The 15981-nt window shown below is 34.9% G+C and overlaps 1 protein-coding gene across 1 annotated transcript in view; it reads right to left on the bottom strand.

Moving 5' to 3' along the window:
- LOC145259795 (rotatin-like) overlaps nucleotides 1–15981 on the bottom strand; it is a 149247-nt gene that overhangs the window by 123330 nt on the left and 9936 nt on the right. Inside the window, exons 5-9 of the mRNA XM_080117560.1 lie at nucleotides 15460–15544; nucleotides 10055–10169; nucleotides 7684–7876; nucleotides 4047–4188; nucleotides 1390–1645 (exon numbers count right to left, since the gene is read on the bottom strand). Of these exons, the coding sequence (XP_079973686.1) occupies nucleotides 1390–1645; nucleotides 4047–4188; nucleotides 7684–7876; nucleotides 10055–10169; nucleotides 15460–15544 (791 nt within the window). The remainder of the gene's footprint in view (nucleotides 1–1389; nucleotides 1646–4046; nucleotides 4189–7683; nucleotides 7877–10054; nucleotides 10170–15459; nucleotides 15545–15981) is intronic.

The raw sequence follows: 15981 nt of genomic DNA, 5'->3' as shown, positions 1-15981 counted from the left end.
AACTTAATTCACAATGGCCCATGGCGCAGTGGTTAGAGTACTTGGAAAAATCAATAGTAAAAATGATATTCTTCTGAAGGTTGAAAGTTCAATTCTTACTGTGGGCGACCGAAAAATACAATTGCGAATTATTTAGGATCTCTATCCAGTCATGGCTGATGGAACAAGAGCATGCCACCCCCGTGAAGTAAATAAAGGGTTCCACTCGAAATTTCATCTCGATTCCCAAGTTTGACAGAAACATTTCTGAGTTCGACAAGATACACCTGAAGAAGATCAGATGTTACATCGACTGAAACGTGAAAATCAATTCAAAATGAGAACAGTGGTTTGAACAATCCAAATACAGGGTGAGTCACGGAAAACGGATATTTTTAGAATGCTCCTTGCTCTCCTTGAATAAAGGATAGGGGGTGAGGAAGGTAGTCTTTAAACTTGCTTGAGATGCCGTTTAGTTTGTTGTTACTTGTTTATCTTTTACGTTAACTTTTGTTTTAGTTATTGATTTTGGATTGCTTTTCTTTTAAAAACATCCATTTCTTGTGACTTACCCTGTACAAAACAAATGTATTCAGCATTTATTTTGTGGAGAATTTTTTTTTTTTTTAAATCTTATTTTTAGACATCAGTAAACGGCAGGTGAAACACTATTATCCTTGATGGGCAACCATCTACAGATGCTGCCTTGATAGTCTAATCACTCTACTGGGTTAATGTCAAGAAAGGCATCCGGCCAATAAAAAATTTGCCTCAGAAACTTGACCAGAGATATGTTTGGAAGGCAATTTCTAAAAGTCATCCAACACACATCGGCATGTAAAACAGACATTATTTATTCAAATATTATTATTATTTATTTATTCAAATATTATTATTTCTTTATTTAATCAAATATTATTATTTATTCAAATATCATTATTTCTTTATTTAATCAAATATTATTTATTTATTCAAATATTATTATTATTATTTATTCAAATATTATTATCATTTCTGTATTTATTCAAATATTATTATTTCTTTATTTATTCAAATATTATTTATTTATTTATTCAAATATTATTATTTATTTATTTATTCAAATATAAAAATGTGATTTCATTTACCGTTTTATTCAAATATAAAAATGTGACTTCATTTAATGTTTTATTCAAATATCATCAGCACAAAAATTTCAGTCAAAGCACACACCAGTGGAATTATTTGCTTAAAAATCAATAGAAAATAAAAAGAAATGATGTAAAAATAAAAGTGACCTTTTTTGCATCTCATTTTGTAGTTACTATTTTATTCTAAATACATTTTATCATTAACACAAACGCACATGGAGAGTGCCTATATATATATATATATTTGCTAAAAATAATGGACTAATTCAAATTCACTTACGATGTGTCGTGATGCGGAATTTTTGTCATTCCAAATCCCAACGTTGATGGCCTCAACCAAAAGTTTGAGATCCGAATGAAGGAGTCTGAGAACAATAAAAATGTGGCCAACATCATGCGTTCTCTCCAACAGATTCAAACCAGATGACATCAATGCAACGCAAAACTGTGGAAGCATTATTTGTTGCGGTTGGAGTGCACTCTCCAGATCTTCAGTCGCAAGCGTGGGTGCATCACCAACTGATTGAAAAGAGAACCTGAGGAAAAACAAAAGGAATGCATGCGTTTCTTTGTGAATTAAAATGTTTGATTTTGTTATGTATTGATGGATGTATGTCTACTAGTAGCTATAAACTAGAACTTATTGTTGAGATATATGTTGTAAAACAGGAAATGTTTTAGATAAGGAGTCACAATGGGATCAGAGGATCAACCTTCGTGAAAAAGATAAAAAATTCCCCATAAAATTAATTTCTTAAATATTGAGGGACGTATGTCTACTAGTGGCTATGAATTAGATAATGTTAAGATATATGTTGAAAAACAGACAGCATTTCAAGGAACGAATTATAGAGGAGCCAAGAGATTGACATTGCTACATGTGTGTGTGAAAGACTATCATTAGTCATAACAAAGGGCGTACAGTTTTGCGTTGGACAAGGCACATTCTGCTACTTAATCTGATAGTCATAGATTTGGTACTTGTACAGTTTAATCAAGACATTAAAAAATAGAAATATTGAAAAAAGGTTATATTGTACATATCCGTTATGGTATGAAGTTCTCCAGAAAAAAAAATTTCATTTAATTTCATCAAGTAGTTTTTTTTACAACAAAAAAAACAATTAGTTATGATACTGAGCAAAAGGTTTGATTTTTAGGAAGAAAAGCTAGTATTAAAGATGGGGAGGGAGTGTCAGCGCTTTAAACTGAGTTATCTCCCCATAGCATGTTCAAAAAATTCAAATATGTCTACCTTCAACGTGCTGTCATAAAAACGTGTTTTTCCGCTGTAAAAAACAAAAAAAACAACAAAAAAACTACTCAATCAAATTAAGTGAAATTTTTTTTCAGAGATCTTCAGTCCAAAACTGATACGTACAATATAATCTTTTGTTCAATATTTTCATATTTTTATGTTTTGATTAAACTGCCATAGTTTTCAAATTAATAATTAATAGATTTCTCCTATGTCAATCAATATAAAACTTAGATGACTGGATTCAAAATAAAATTTTCTTTACAATGTTATTGCAATATTTTTGTTGTGATTTGTATATTCTAAGAAATTGCAATTTAATTCTGCCTACTAACAACAAAACATGCTGCGATGGCGTATCTGCGAGTACTAGATAGCTTTTCGGATGCACATGTTTTAGGTCTGTTCATAAAATACTTGACATGGAAGTTCTACTAGTCAATGGCATTTCATATTTTTAAAACAATAAGAGAAAAGAATTGTTTTTATCAGGAAATTTGAACAAAGCACATGCGACTTTCCAGTCAAAAATCAGAACATCTTGAAGTTGACACTTTCTAATACAAAATTAAAGCACGATAGAAACTTTGTTCAAATGGTTTGTAATAGCTAATATATTTATTTCTTTTGTTATAAAATTTGAAAAGAATTGGTTTGGAACTTTTTACGTGCACATCAATGAAAGTGAGCACCGATATTTGATTTTTATTTTTAGTGCTGTCCGTGACGTGCGATGCCATCATGTAAATTCACAAGAAAACGTTTGTTTACAAAATGGCTTACAGCAATGAGCATTTTTTATTTTTATTTTTCATTATATAGAAAACATCAGTTTTTAATTATGAAAAAAAAAAAAAGAATATTTTGGTAATGTTCTATTTAAGCATTGGAAAAAAGTTTTTAAAAAATATTAAATTCAAGCAAAAACTTGAATAGAAGAAAGTTTAGTGCTTATGCACTTATGTTACTGCGCTATTAAAAAAAAAATAGTATTTTCAAGTTAAATTCAAGTTTTGCGATATCTTTTTTTATTATTAAATTGTTAGGTGAAAATACCAAAAAATTACACAGCATCCTCATCTTAAGAATGAATTTCTAAATAATAGCAGTATTTCAGCAGCACGGTAACATAAGTGTATAAGTACCCAAAGTTTATTTGTATAAAACTAAATGAAAAACACATTTAAACGAGATATGAATGTTTTATACAACAAATAAGATGTCCAAAAATATTATAATTTTTATACATATTAATATCATATTCTGTCACTGTTAATTCATAAATGAAGAAAATTTCATTAAAATTGGTTGATTTTCTGCATGTAACTTTACTGGAATGCTTTTTACCCTTATGTTTTTCATGAATAATTATTCTTCTACTTTATCGTTTTCTGTAATTTTTGGATATATTACTATTTGCGGCAGTGACAATTACGTATGCACCATTTGTTTTACTTGAAATTCAATATTTTTATGTTATTATAATATAGAAGCAACCTTAAAAAGTAAACTCTCTCCAACCTTTTTTGAATTTTCAGTGATGAGACAAACATGATATAATACATTAATGCATAAGATATGATTTCAAATGATTAAAATATTATTGATTAAATAACTTTTGAAATAACTGAACAAAAATGGCTTGTCATAGTAAAATAAGGTTAAAATAAGCAACTAACCTGCTATTCGAAGAGCTGTCTCCATCTTTGCCATCTCCACGACATCTCGAATCACTCTTACCCAGAGCTGAAAATCTTGTATCACTGGAATGTAGTGAACCACTTCCTGCTGACCCATTATGCAAATCAGCAGAGGTGAAATCTATTCAGTAGATAAAACACACACATTATATATATATATATATATATATATATATATTTCTGTGGAAATATATTTTATTTCCTTAGAACATATACCAATCCTTATTTAAGAAGCTCAATATAGTGAATAAATGACAAAAGTTCATGATGTTAACCATCTTATAATTTATTCCTTTAATTCAGTTGACATTTACAATTCATGACAGTATCTTTTTCATAGCGCAAAATCAATCACTTAATTATATCAATTAGTGAATCTATGATGAGTTAAGGGCAAAATAGATTCACTAATTGATATAATTAAGTGATTGATTTTGTGCTACGAAACAGATACTGTCAAGAATTGTAACTGTCAACTGAATTAAAAGTAATAAATTATAAGATGGTCAACATCATGAACTTTGGAATATAGTCTTTTGTCATTTGTTCACTATATATATATATATATATATATATAAGAGCAAATAGTTAATAAAACATGTTAAAAAACACTTTAAAAAAGAGTAAAAAATATATTTAATTTGAAAAGGAAACACTTAATAAGTGAAGTCCTTAATCTGCGGAATTTCGAAGAAATACTTTCCTTCTCATCAGAGAGTAGGATTTAGCAAAATGCGGGATCGGATTTTGCTTGCAAAAGTATTTGATGAAACTACAAGTAAGTCAAAGATCTTACTGGATAAAAAAAAGTGAAGCAGAGGGAATAGGGTGAAGAAAAAGGTGATTACACATGAATGGATAAACGGATATATATATGTATATATATATATGTATATATATATATACTAGCAGGGGTGCCCGGCGTTGCTCGGGTGTTTGGAGGTGTATGCTGTGCAAAAAAAGCAAAAAAACAAAAAAAAATGGTTACTTTTTTAAAATTTGACCCCTATTATGACCCCTTAAAATTTATAGTTTCGGGCTCAAATCACTTTATTAAGTTAGATCCAGGTTCAAGGAACCTATATCTAAAATTTCAAGTGTCTAGACCCAAAATTGTCGGAGGAGTTTGGTAGAGTTCTTAAAGGTCAAATCGTTGAAATTTGACCCCTTAACAGCCAAATTTCTGGCTGACACCCGTCATATCGATTTTCCCAAATCTCAGTACCCGGTATTTAAAATTTCGAGTCTATAGACTAAAAATTGACAGAGTTATTGCGTAGGGAAATGTACACAGACACACAGACAGACAGACACGTTCACTTTTATAGATATATAGATATACACACACACACAGGGTGTGTAAGGTGTTTAAGGACACTTATATCTTTGTAATTTAAATTAAAAAATATCCTAATTAATGTTTTTTGCTTTCAAAAGATCCCATGACAACTACTGCTATAACTAAAAAAATGTAAAGACATGGTTCACTGCATTCCAGCGATACAAGATTATAAAAGCGAAACACAGCAATTCAGAAATTGCAAGATTTCTAAAAGTCACCAGATCGTTCGTTTGCAAATTTAGAAAGGAGCTAAATGAAGATAATGGTGACGAATTGGCCACAAGTAAGAGAAAACAACGTTTTGACTCACTCAGAACACCTAAGTTTGTCAGAAGGGAGCATGGTATGATCGAAAATCCTAACACATCAATGCGACATCTTGCCAAAGATCTTCAGGTGTCTGCAGAAACAAGGAATGTTGTTCATGAAAACCTTGGATACAAATCATATGTTCTTAGGCAAGGTCAGTTCATGTCAACAAAAACTTAACAGAAATGTTTAATGAGTGCAAAACAACTCTTAAACAAATTGAAGCATCCAGAAGAACAGGAGTGTCTTTTGTTTTTCTCCGATGAAACAAACTTCGACCAGGATCAAAAAGCTAATCAAAGAAATGATAGGTGGCTATGTACAGACCCCAATGAAGTTCCAACTGTTATGTACACAAAGTTTTTCTAAAAGTGCCTAAAGTGTCATCAGATATCTTATGCACCCTATATATATATATAGAGATAGATACTATCAATTCTCCCACTAATGTTGAAAAGTATTAAAAAATTAAAAAAAAAAAGAAGGAAATAAGTTTATTAGCAAAACAAAGATATAGGAAGTTGCTCACCAGATAAACAAATGCAACTGATAATAGAATTGTTAATCAAGGTGTGGCAGGGATCGAGACGAAAGGACCGGACAATTAAGGTCAATATATTTAGAATTAGTTTATTGACAGAATGTCAATGAGTTTTTTGCAACAGTTTATGACCGGGAAAGATTTGCAACAGTTGAGGACAGTTTTCAGTGGCTCGGAGCATATTGAGATGAATTGATGTCAACTGATGACGAAGAAGCCTCGACAGACCATGCAGATGTGAACCTTAGTATTCAAAGGGTCATTTTCCATGATGGTGTCACACATTCACCAAAATTGACATCCATTGAATATGTTTTCTATGTTTTTTTTTTTGAGTTGTTTTTTATACTTGTGAATCCGTGCTCATGTCCTTGTCGACCACCATTGTGAGAGATGACAACATGGCCACGACATGACCGGTGTGCCAATGAGATAATGCTGTACATCTTCAAGCATGTAAATGTATATTTACAAATATACATGTATATTTACTAATATACTTATATTATATTTACAAATATACATGTATATTTGTAAATATACATGTATATTACAAATTGTTGTTTTTAAATTCTTCTCGTAAAAATGTTAGTGATTATTGATGGAATGTCACATTTTGTTAAACTGTCCGAACACTGTCGTTTATGTAAACACGCATTTCTGTACATGGGGATTTTTGCCAGTGAGCAATCAAGTGACCAGATAAATTAAATGAAATCTCTTTTTATACATATGTGCATGGTTGCTAGTCTTCCCTTCTTCTGCTTGTCATTTTTCCATGCATGAACTGTGATTCTCTCATGGTTATTGATCTCTTTAACTAGAGACAAATCTACTCATGCATTTAAACACAATGGAGAATTGTTGTAGCTTTTCAAGGTTTTATTTAGAGAGTTTACTCATAAGGGGAGAGACCACACACATTATTTCATTACTTAATTTTCTTAACTTGTTTTTTCGAAGATAATCTAAATGATGGTGACACACAGGCAGAGTCTCAGGGTAACATTCACTTAGATTTCTATGTTGTTGGATGCATCTTGTCTGTCCTGTTTCCCCGACTAACTGAATATTAAAAATCGTTTTGTTTTTTTTGCTGAAAGCGTAACATCATCCATATTTTGACATCTGCGTTTTTTAGCATGTTTTGTCTAGTGAACTAACTTTGACCCCCTCCTCCTCACGTCAATCCTACCACTTGCAGCTGAGTACATTTCTAGCTTGCCACATTTTATCCCAATATGTACTAATGTACCCCTTGCTGATATTCATACTAGTTAACATAATCACTATTTACTGGCGTAGCATCCCAATATATAATTGAAATAGATGAACTAGTTTTTCATAATTCATTTATCAACTTACAAATTAGTTATAGCAATTGGTGGTTGAGAAGGCTTGTTTTACTTCGTTCATAGACTTACCTTGTTTTGGTGTGTGGAATGTTGGGTCTTGGTGGTATTTAAGTCTTGCCATCAAGCACGATAAAAGCTGCATCACAGTCTGGGATGCTACAAGAGTCAAGTTTGGTTCCATTTGGAACTGGTTTGGGTCGGAATGGTTTGTGGCAGGTGTTGCAGATTGGTTAAATGACAAGTCCAGCAATTGTAAAAGACTCTGTGGTAAGTTGTTTGATTTTGTATCCAACCAAACAAAAACAGAAAATTATATGAAAATTAGTCAAAAAAAAGAGAAAAATAAAAAAGGGAGTATGTGGAAATGGAAATTCCCAGGCTAACTCGATTGTTGCCCTTTAACTCTGATAACCGAAGAGGGACACAGCCACGGGACTTCTTGTTTCTTTCTTTTCTCTTCCTCTTTTCCACTGAACGCCTGACCAGTCAGGATGTAACAGAAACTGCTCCAGTGGCATCGGCCACCAACAGCGCTCCTGACTATCCGTCAGCCTCTCGCAGCTATCAATGGCAAGTAACGAACTCTTATTCTCAACGAACTCTCATTCTTTCTATTTTTATTCTAAATATTTCTCACGTAAATAAATATGCATTCTTTCGCCGATATATACTGGTATGTTTTCGTTGTCATTGTGCGACCTTTGCTTTTCAATCCATCTACGATTCAATCCATACAACTTACACATGGGGACGGGATCGTCTATCATACAAGCAGACCATCTTGTCTCCTCTACAGGAGGAAGATGAAAAGGAAAAGAAAAATAAGAAAAAAGGGATTATGAAGAAAAATAGAAAAAAAAAAATGGAAAAGACAGAAAGAATAAAAGAAAGAAAAATAGAAAGAGAAAAAAACGGAAAGAAAAAAAAAGATTCTTGCCCAGAATTCTTCCTATATTAAAAACAAAAAACAATCTGTTTTATGTATGTACCAGTGTTGAAATGAAAATATTATATTTTAAAAATCATGTAAAGTGATCAAGTAGTTTTATTTTTAAATAAGAAAATCCAATTTTTGGAGTATGAGATGAATAATCATGTCACCTTTCATTTAACCCTTTCCCCCTAAAAAAAACAAAAAAACAAGGGAGATAACTCAACAATAATTAAAAAATTGCAATATTTATGCTGTAATGCCTACAAATTCCTATTAATTGCTTAAAAATGATTTTCTTTATAAAAATAAAACTACTTTATCAATTTATATGAATTTTTGGAATATATTTCAGTTTCATCACAGGTACTTACATCATACAAAGGGGGGGGGAATTTCAGACAATAATCAAAAGAGAAAAAAAAGAAAACAAACAAAAAGAACTATGCAACAATCATTTATTTAAAATGTGTATACTTAAGCATTATCTTAAACATGTAATTAAAAAAAACAAACTTCTGCCTAATTATCACCCCCCCCCATCCCTTGCTGCCCTTAGATTTTGACTGTACAAAGTTTTTATGCAAAAAGAAAAAATACTGTGCAATGGCATATGATTGTTGTTCCACTCCTGCGATTACAGGAAAGCTAAAATTGACCAACCCACCATCTGTCTACAGGATGTTAGAAATAGCCCCACCACAGATCCGTCGAGAGTCGATAGTAAAGGGAGAGTGTTAGAAATAGAGCAACGACAATTGCCATCCCCCATATGAACATCAAGAGATGCCATAGCAACTACCATCCAGCAAGAGCTTTAGCACTGTCACAGGTCTCAGTCAAACAACACCAGCGTTTTTCCACCTGTGTTAGTGGAATGAGTCAAAGACAAAATAATGAGGTTCTCCCAGTACCGAAACAAGATCTCCCAGCAGGCTCTGAACTATTCAGAAAAAAAGTGAGTAATACTCAACAGGGCTCAAGCGAAGGTTGCCAAAGTGGGAATGGTCAGTGTCTCTGTGGTGTCGACGTGCAAACTATCGCACACATCCTCACAGACTATCCTCTAAATGAGACATGCTCCAATGCAGACTTGAAGGATGCCTTGGGCACTGTCTGGCAATGGATCTTACGATTGAGTGAAAGGCTATGATGATTTTCTTTTTCAGAAATGTTTGGTTACTAACAAATCACTGTTTATCAAGGCCAAAAGGCCAGTCAAGCATATACAATGATCATCATACAAACTAATTATAATTACTATATAAAACATATTTCATAGCAAGATAGTATGCTTTACTTTTTTTTATAAAAAATCACTCCAAACAAGACTTGAAGCCACTTGATGTAAGGAGCTAAGAAAAAAAAAACATATTTCATGATCAAAAACTAGCCAACGATAAATGTTAGATGGATCGATTCCAATCTAGAAAACAGAAATTCTTCCCATTTTGTCGTCATCTTATTCTTCTCACCTGACTACGAACTTATAAAGAATTCCATAATTACCTGCACAATGTTTGGTCTTTGGAGAAATATCTCCGCTGGGAAATCATGAAACACAACATCTTGAAGAAATTCGCAGGCGCTAACCAACATGTGTGTATCCTTACTTTGTAATAAACTATAAAAAAATAAACAACATCAAAAAATGAACATTACAATAACTTGAATATATACGAGGTGCCTTCAATAAGTTTCCAGACTTTTTTTGTTAAAATTGTTGTAGACTCTTGAAAATTCAGTATGTCATTGCTACACATGAGATGATTGACTAATTTTTATGATTTCAGGTTCAAATAAACAGCTACAGCAGGAATTGGAATACACGATACTAAAGTCTGATTGTCACAGCTAGTGAATTTAAAAAAATGCAATCTGGACGTGAGGACACTTTGAAAGAACGGTATGCAATAAAATTTTGTTTTAAACTAGAGTAGAAATACCACTTAAACGTATGGAATGCTTCAGACTGCTTTTGGAGCTTTTGCATGAATCGAGCATCAGTTCTTGAGTGGCATAAGAGATTTAAGGAAGGTAGGGAGTTTGTGAGGGATGATGAGAGATACTAGAGGAGTAAGGAAATCAAAATACCAGAGTTGATTGACCAAATAAGATATTTCTGTATAAGGACCATTGTGTGTCTATAGAGACAATAAGTGCACAGTTTGATATCAGTGTGGGAATTGCATACACAATTATTTGTAAGGAACTGAAGATGCGGAAGATTTGCACAAAGTTTGTCGCAAAGGTGCTTAGAGATGATCAGAATGACTATGTCATGACAGCGGGGAGATCGTCCAGCTGATCAATTCATATCCCGCAGTTCTTGTTGGTCTTGTTTGCATCAGAGTTTACTGTGGGTCGGTTGAATCGGCTCCTCAAACTAAATTCTCTGCATCTCGTATAGAAGCCGCCCAGGCATTTTGATTTGAAACTGTGATCGATATCAGGTTCAGTCATTCACGGTTCCAGTGGCGCACTCTATAGAGGCGAGAACACAGGATCATATCAACATTTTGCTGAGCCAGGTTTTCAGCTGACTACTGTGTCATTTCTTCCAACCCTGGGGTGGGGCTGGGTTGATGGTGGCATGGATAAAGTCATCTGGATTGCTGGTGCAGACTATTACCAAACCATCAAAGACATCTTGAAAGAAGGGGCTGTTTGAGGGATGGTATCCGGCAGTGAAAACGGATGGTGGCGTTTTGGGACGAATTGGTACTAGCAAACCCGAAGGATGCAGCGTAGACATTGGTGGTTAAAAACTTCCAGTCTTCACAAATCACAAACTCGTACTGGCCATGTTTCACATCTGCATAGGAGAATGGTGCGGATAAGAGCTTGGTATATTCAAATTTTTGTACCGAGTCTGATTTCATTTCTGAATCAGAGTTGGGTGTGAAGGCGGCAGAAGGTGACATGGGCGTTGTTGATACGGTTGCCAATATCCTCTTCACCCTGGCCTGTTGCAGTGATAATAGAGCCTAGGGATTTGAAACTTCAAGGATTTCTTTATTGAGGAAAATTAGTTGCGAATCGTTTGAGGAGAATCATTTTGTCTTTGTCGCGTTGATCTTCATTCGTATTGAAGCAAAAATCTGCAACTGATTAATGGTTGCTTGCATGTCATCAAAGCTTTCACCTAGGATAGCTATATCATCAGCATAGTCGAGAGAAGAGATGCGTCGGTCATGGATCACAGTGGGAAATTAGAGAATTGGAGGTGATCCAGTCGATAACATAGTTGGAGAGTGTGGGTGAGAGAACATAGCTTTGGCTCCCGAGTGTATTTCAAAGTTAGACTCTTAACCATATGTGCGGACCCTTGTGCATGTGAATAGGTAGACAGCTTTGATCGAGTTGAGCAGTTTTGGCGGGATGTCTTCTGCCTGCATTATCTGCCAGAGTTTCACAGTCGACCAAGTCAAAGGCAGTGGCGAAGTTGATGAAGCACACAAGTTTTTTTCTGCTGAAAGCTCCAGTGACGTTCAAGGATTTAGCGTAGCATAAAAATTTGATCTGGGAAACCACGGCCCAGACGTTATCTGCATAGGTTGAGTCTAGTTCTGACATCACGTTCCCTCTGAAACTTCTAAATATAGTAGCAAAGATTTTGGCAGCAATATCAATGAGGCTTATTATGTGGTAGTTACTGCAGCAGCGTTTGCCTCCCTTTTTGTAGAAAGGGAGCAGAGCCGCATCACTCCAGTCTTGGAGAAAACTCTCGGTTTTTCACACGCAGGCGATGATCTGAAGAAGAACAACTGAGTCTGGTGCATTTTTAAAGATTTCAGCATGGATGCTATTCTCTCTGGCCGCTTTGTTGCTTCTTAGCTTTTTGATGATGTCTTGGATTTTGTTTTGCGCTGCGGTATAGCTGTCACAATCGTATGTATTCGGGGGTGTTGATCCGATTCAGTTGTGTGATGCTTCTATCATGGTTGAGCAGCACGGCAAAGTGGTCGCTCCATTGTTGTATGCACTGGAAATGGGTTCTCCTTGTTGGTTTAAGATCACCTCACTGCTTCCCTGCAACGGTTTGGTGTTGGATTGGAGAATACTGTAAAGCTTCTTCGTGCTCCTAACGGATGCTGCATGCTTCATATCTTCGCCAATTTTTGTCCAGTGGGCATTTTGATCAGCCCTTGCAGAGTGAGCAGCTGGTGGAAGTCATCTTTCCCAGTTCAGCAGCTGTTTTATTTTATTGGCAAGCTCGATGGTGTGGCCAGAGATCAAGTCTTTTGCAAGCCATCTGGTTTTATCCAGGGTCTGTTGGGCAACTTTATTTTCACTGTTTTTTTGAAGGACTGCCAGATATCTTCAGCTGTGGACACTTTGGGTTGAAGTGCTTGAGTTCTTGATGCTCTAGTGACCTGTGATGAAAGTTGGATCTACTGCTATGACCCAGAAACTAAGAGATGAGTTCCCAATGGAAGCATACTGACACTTTCAGACCCAAGAAGGCCAGACAGAATAAATCCACCCAGAAAGTTATGATGATCCCTTTTTTTTGATAACACAAGCATGATCTACATGCACTGGGTTCCCACTGGACAGACAATCAACAAATAATACTGTCGAGATTATAAAGGAGTTCAGGAAGGGATTCCATCAGAAGAGGCGAGTATTCTTTAAATTGGATCAGTGGCATTTCCACTAGGACAATGCATCAGTCTACAACTCCATCCTTGTTAAAGACTATTAGACCAAGGTGGGTATCAAAACACTTCCTCACCCTCCCTATAGTCCAGACCTTGCTCCTTGTGACTTTTTATTATTTCCTAAGCTCAAGGAAAACCTTGGAGGCTGTCATTATGAGACAATTGAGGAGATGAAAGATGCTGTGACACAAGGGTCATTGACATGCTCACACAAGATGACTTCCATGGGGCTTTCCAGAAGTTGTTGGAATGGTACAAGTACATTACAGCCGGAGAAGATTACTTCGCAAGGATCTAGAGTTTCATGTGTGTACTATCAATAAATGTGCTCATACAAAAAAAGTCTGAAAACATATTTAAGGCACTCGTATATGTGTCACAAAAAATATTATCCGTGTGGCAAATAAGTCCCTACTATGTTTCAGAATTTTTGCAATGAAAATTGATAATTTGTATTATTATTTTTTTTACTCACATTCGCCTTGGACGTAAAGGGCTACTATTTGGGACCATGTCTAAGAAAGATTAACAAGATGTTGGTTTACATTACATTTAAACTTCTGCATATCAGTATGATCAAGGATACAGGTAGCAGGAAGGGAAAGTCTAGCTGTTCGAGGGAAGAAACTATGAGAGTAGAAAGCTTTCTGGCATTTAGGGACCTCAACAGTGAAGGGGTGAGATTTTGTTGCTAAGTGGGTTTGTTTGGGATATGTACGTTGAGGGGGCACAAGTGCAACGAGTTCATCAGAGCATGATTTGTAAAACAGGCACAGAGATGCAACATTGCAGCGATGGGACAGGGGATGAAGTTTAGTTTACAAAGAGGGAGCCTTGATGTGGCAACAATACTCCATACATGGCGAATGGTGGCCTTGTAGAGATACAGGATACTTTCAGGTGTAAGTAACTTTTTAGCATGGTAAAGAGAGCCCACCTTCTTTGCAGCAGCTTTGGCAATATCCTCAATGGTGTGGACTACTGTTCTCATTTTGAGCATTATTTGCATAATGTTTCAGTTGATGTTGTAACATGGCCATTAGTTTTAAACTGTGTCGTTATATTTCAAACCTTTTGGACCCACACATTGTCTGGTGGTATCGTCGCAAAGAAACAAATAAAAAAGAAAAAGAAAAATCTGATTCAACTTTTTTTTTTTTAAATACAAATAAAACGCATTTATTCGTGATTCTTCCAAAACAACGCATTTCATTATCTTCCACAAGTCTTTTCGTATAGACATGTTTTACAACGTTGTGCCATATAACACATGCTTTTTAAAAGTCTCTGTCCCTGCAACCTGATGCTGACCTTAGCCAGCGCTTTCTCGCCCCTGGCTTCACACATCCATCTTCTTCGTCACGCATTTTGCTTCTCTTGTTCAACCACGTGCTGTCCTTTTTTCTTTTTCTCTTTTTCTTCTTCCTGTGACATCAGAGCGTTCACACCTGCCAATTTGCACATGTGCTTTACTGGCTGCTGCTAATATTTTTGTTAGCTAGCTATCCCACGACTGCTGCTGAACTTTTCACACACATCCATATGCGCTATAATACCAAGAAAGTGCACCACTTTGTTACAATGTAACTTCTTCAGTTGCATCTTGCCAAGCTTGGAGAATTTTTCTATCAAGACACGGTCCAAAAAAGAGTCTTCAATCTAATAGGTCATGCACTATCAACCAAGCTTCAACTTCTGTCCCATCACCACAACAAGTATTTTAATGGAATGTACTCTGATGAACTCATTGCAGTTGTACTCTCTCAATGTACGTACCCTGTCTAGCAGCAAAATCCCACCCCTTCACTGCAAAGTTCCCTAGACGCTGTAAAGCTTTTTACTCTAATAGCTTCTTCCCTCAGGCTGCTAGACTTTGGAATTTGCTTCCTGCTTCCCTGACTGTACTGACATGCAGAAGTTTAAACATAATGTAAACAGACATCTTGCTCATATCCTTACATAGTCCCCAGTAGACATGGTCCCAAATAGTAATCCTTATGTCCAAGTGAAAATATGCCTTGATTGGAGTAAATGAGCCAAAATAAATAAATAAAAAAAGTAAAAAAAAAAAAAACCCCAAAAACTAACCAATTTTCATTTGTTATTGCCATAATATGTTATTAGCAATAAAATGACATACTCTGTTTCATTTTATTTAAAATATTAATTAGTTTGACTGAATAACAGTGACTGCTAAGTAAATAGAAAATGTGACGGATGATTAGCAAAAAGTTCATTTTGTAAACTTACGAATTGGTCGAAGATAAAACTTGTCGATCCGTTTGTGTCAGGGTAAGCCAGGGAAAAGTTGTGGTTTTGAAACCAGAAGAAAGAACTGAAATAAATATTAATAAAAAAATGTAAACACATAAACTGATAATCTTGCTTGCTTGTTTGCACATTAAATCTAATCTAAAAAAAAAAAAGATTGTGGAAGAAAGAAAGAGTGAAATGAGAAGTGGTGACAGGATGGGAGTAGCAATAGTAATAGTAACAGTCTAAGAGAAGAATTAGTATAGTGGATTTTTTTTTTTTTTTTTGCATTTTCACCCCAAACAAGACATATTTTCACTTGGACATAAGGACTACTATTAGGTAGGTTGGATCGCCACCTTGTGCACCAGAGTTAAAGTTTTTATATTGTTTTTTTATTAGTGGTGCCATCTATATGTCAGGCCCGGGACTTATTGATTAGTGTGTGACTATGCTGAAAGTATTTGTAAGTAGTAACAATGTACGAGAAGGAGAGTAAGAGGATGATATAGGCAAATG

Source organism: Euprymna scolopes, chromosome 35, assembly GCF_053919585.1.
Source record: "Euprymna scolopes isolate OS-2025 chromosome 35, ASM5391958v1, whole genome shotgun sequence".
In the NCBI taxonomy this organism is placed as follows: domain Eukaryota; kingdom Metazoa; phylum Mollusca; class Cephalopoda; order Sepiida; family Sepiolidae; genus Euprymna; species Euprymna scolopes.
Note: the sequence above shows the minus strand (reverse complement) of the source record. Positions and strands in the feature narration are given on the sequence as shown.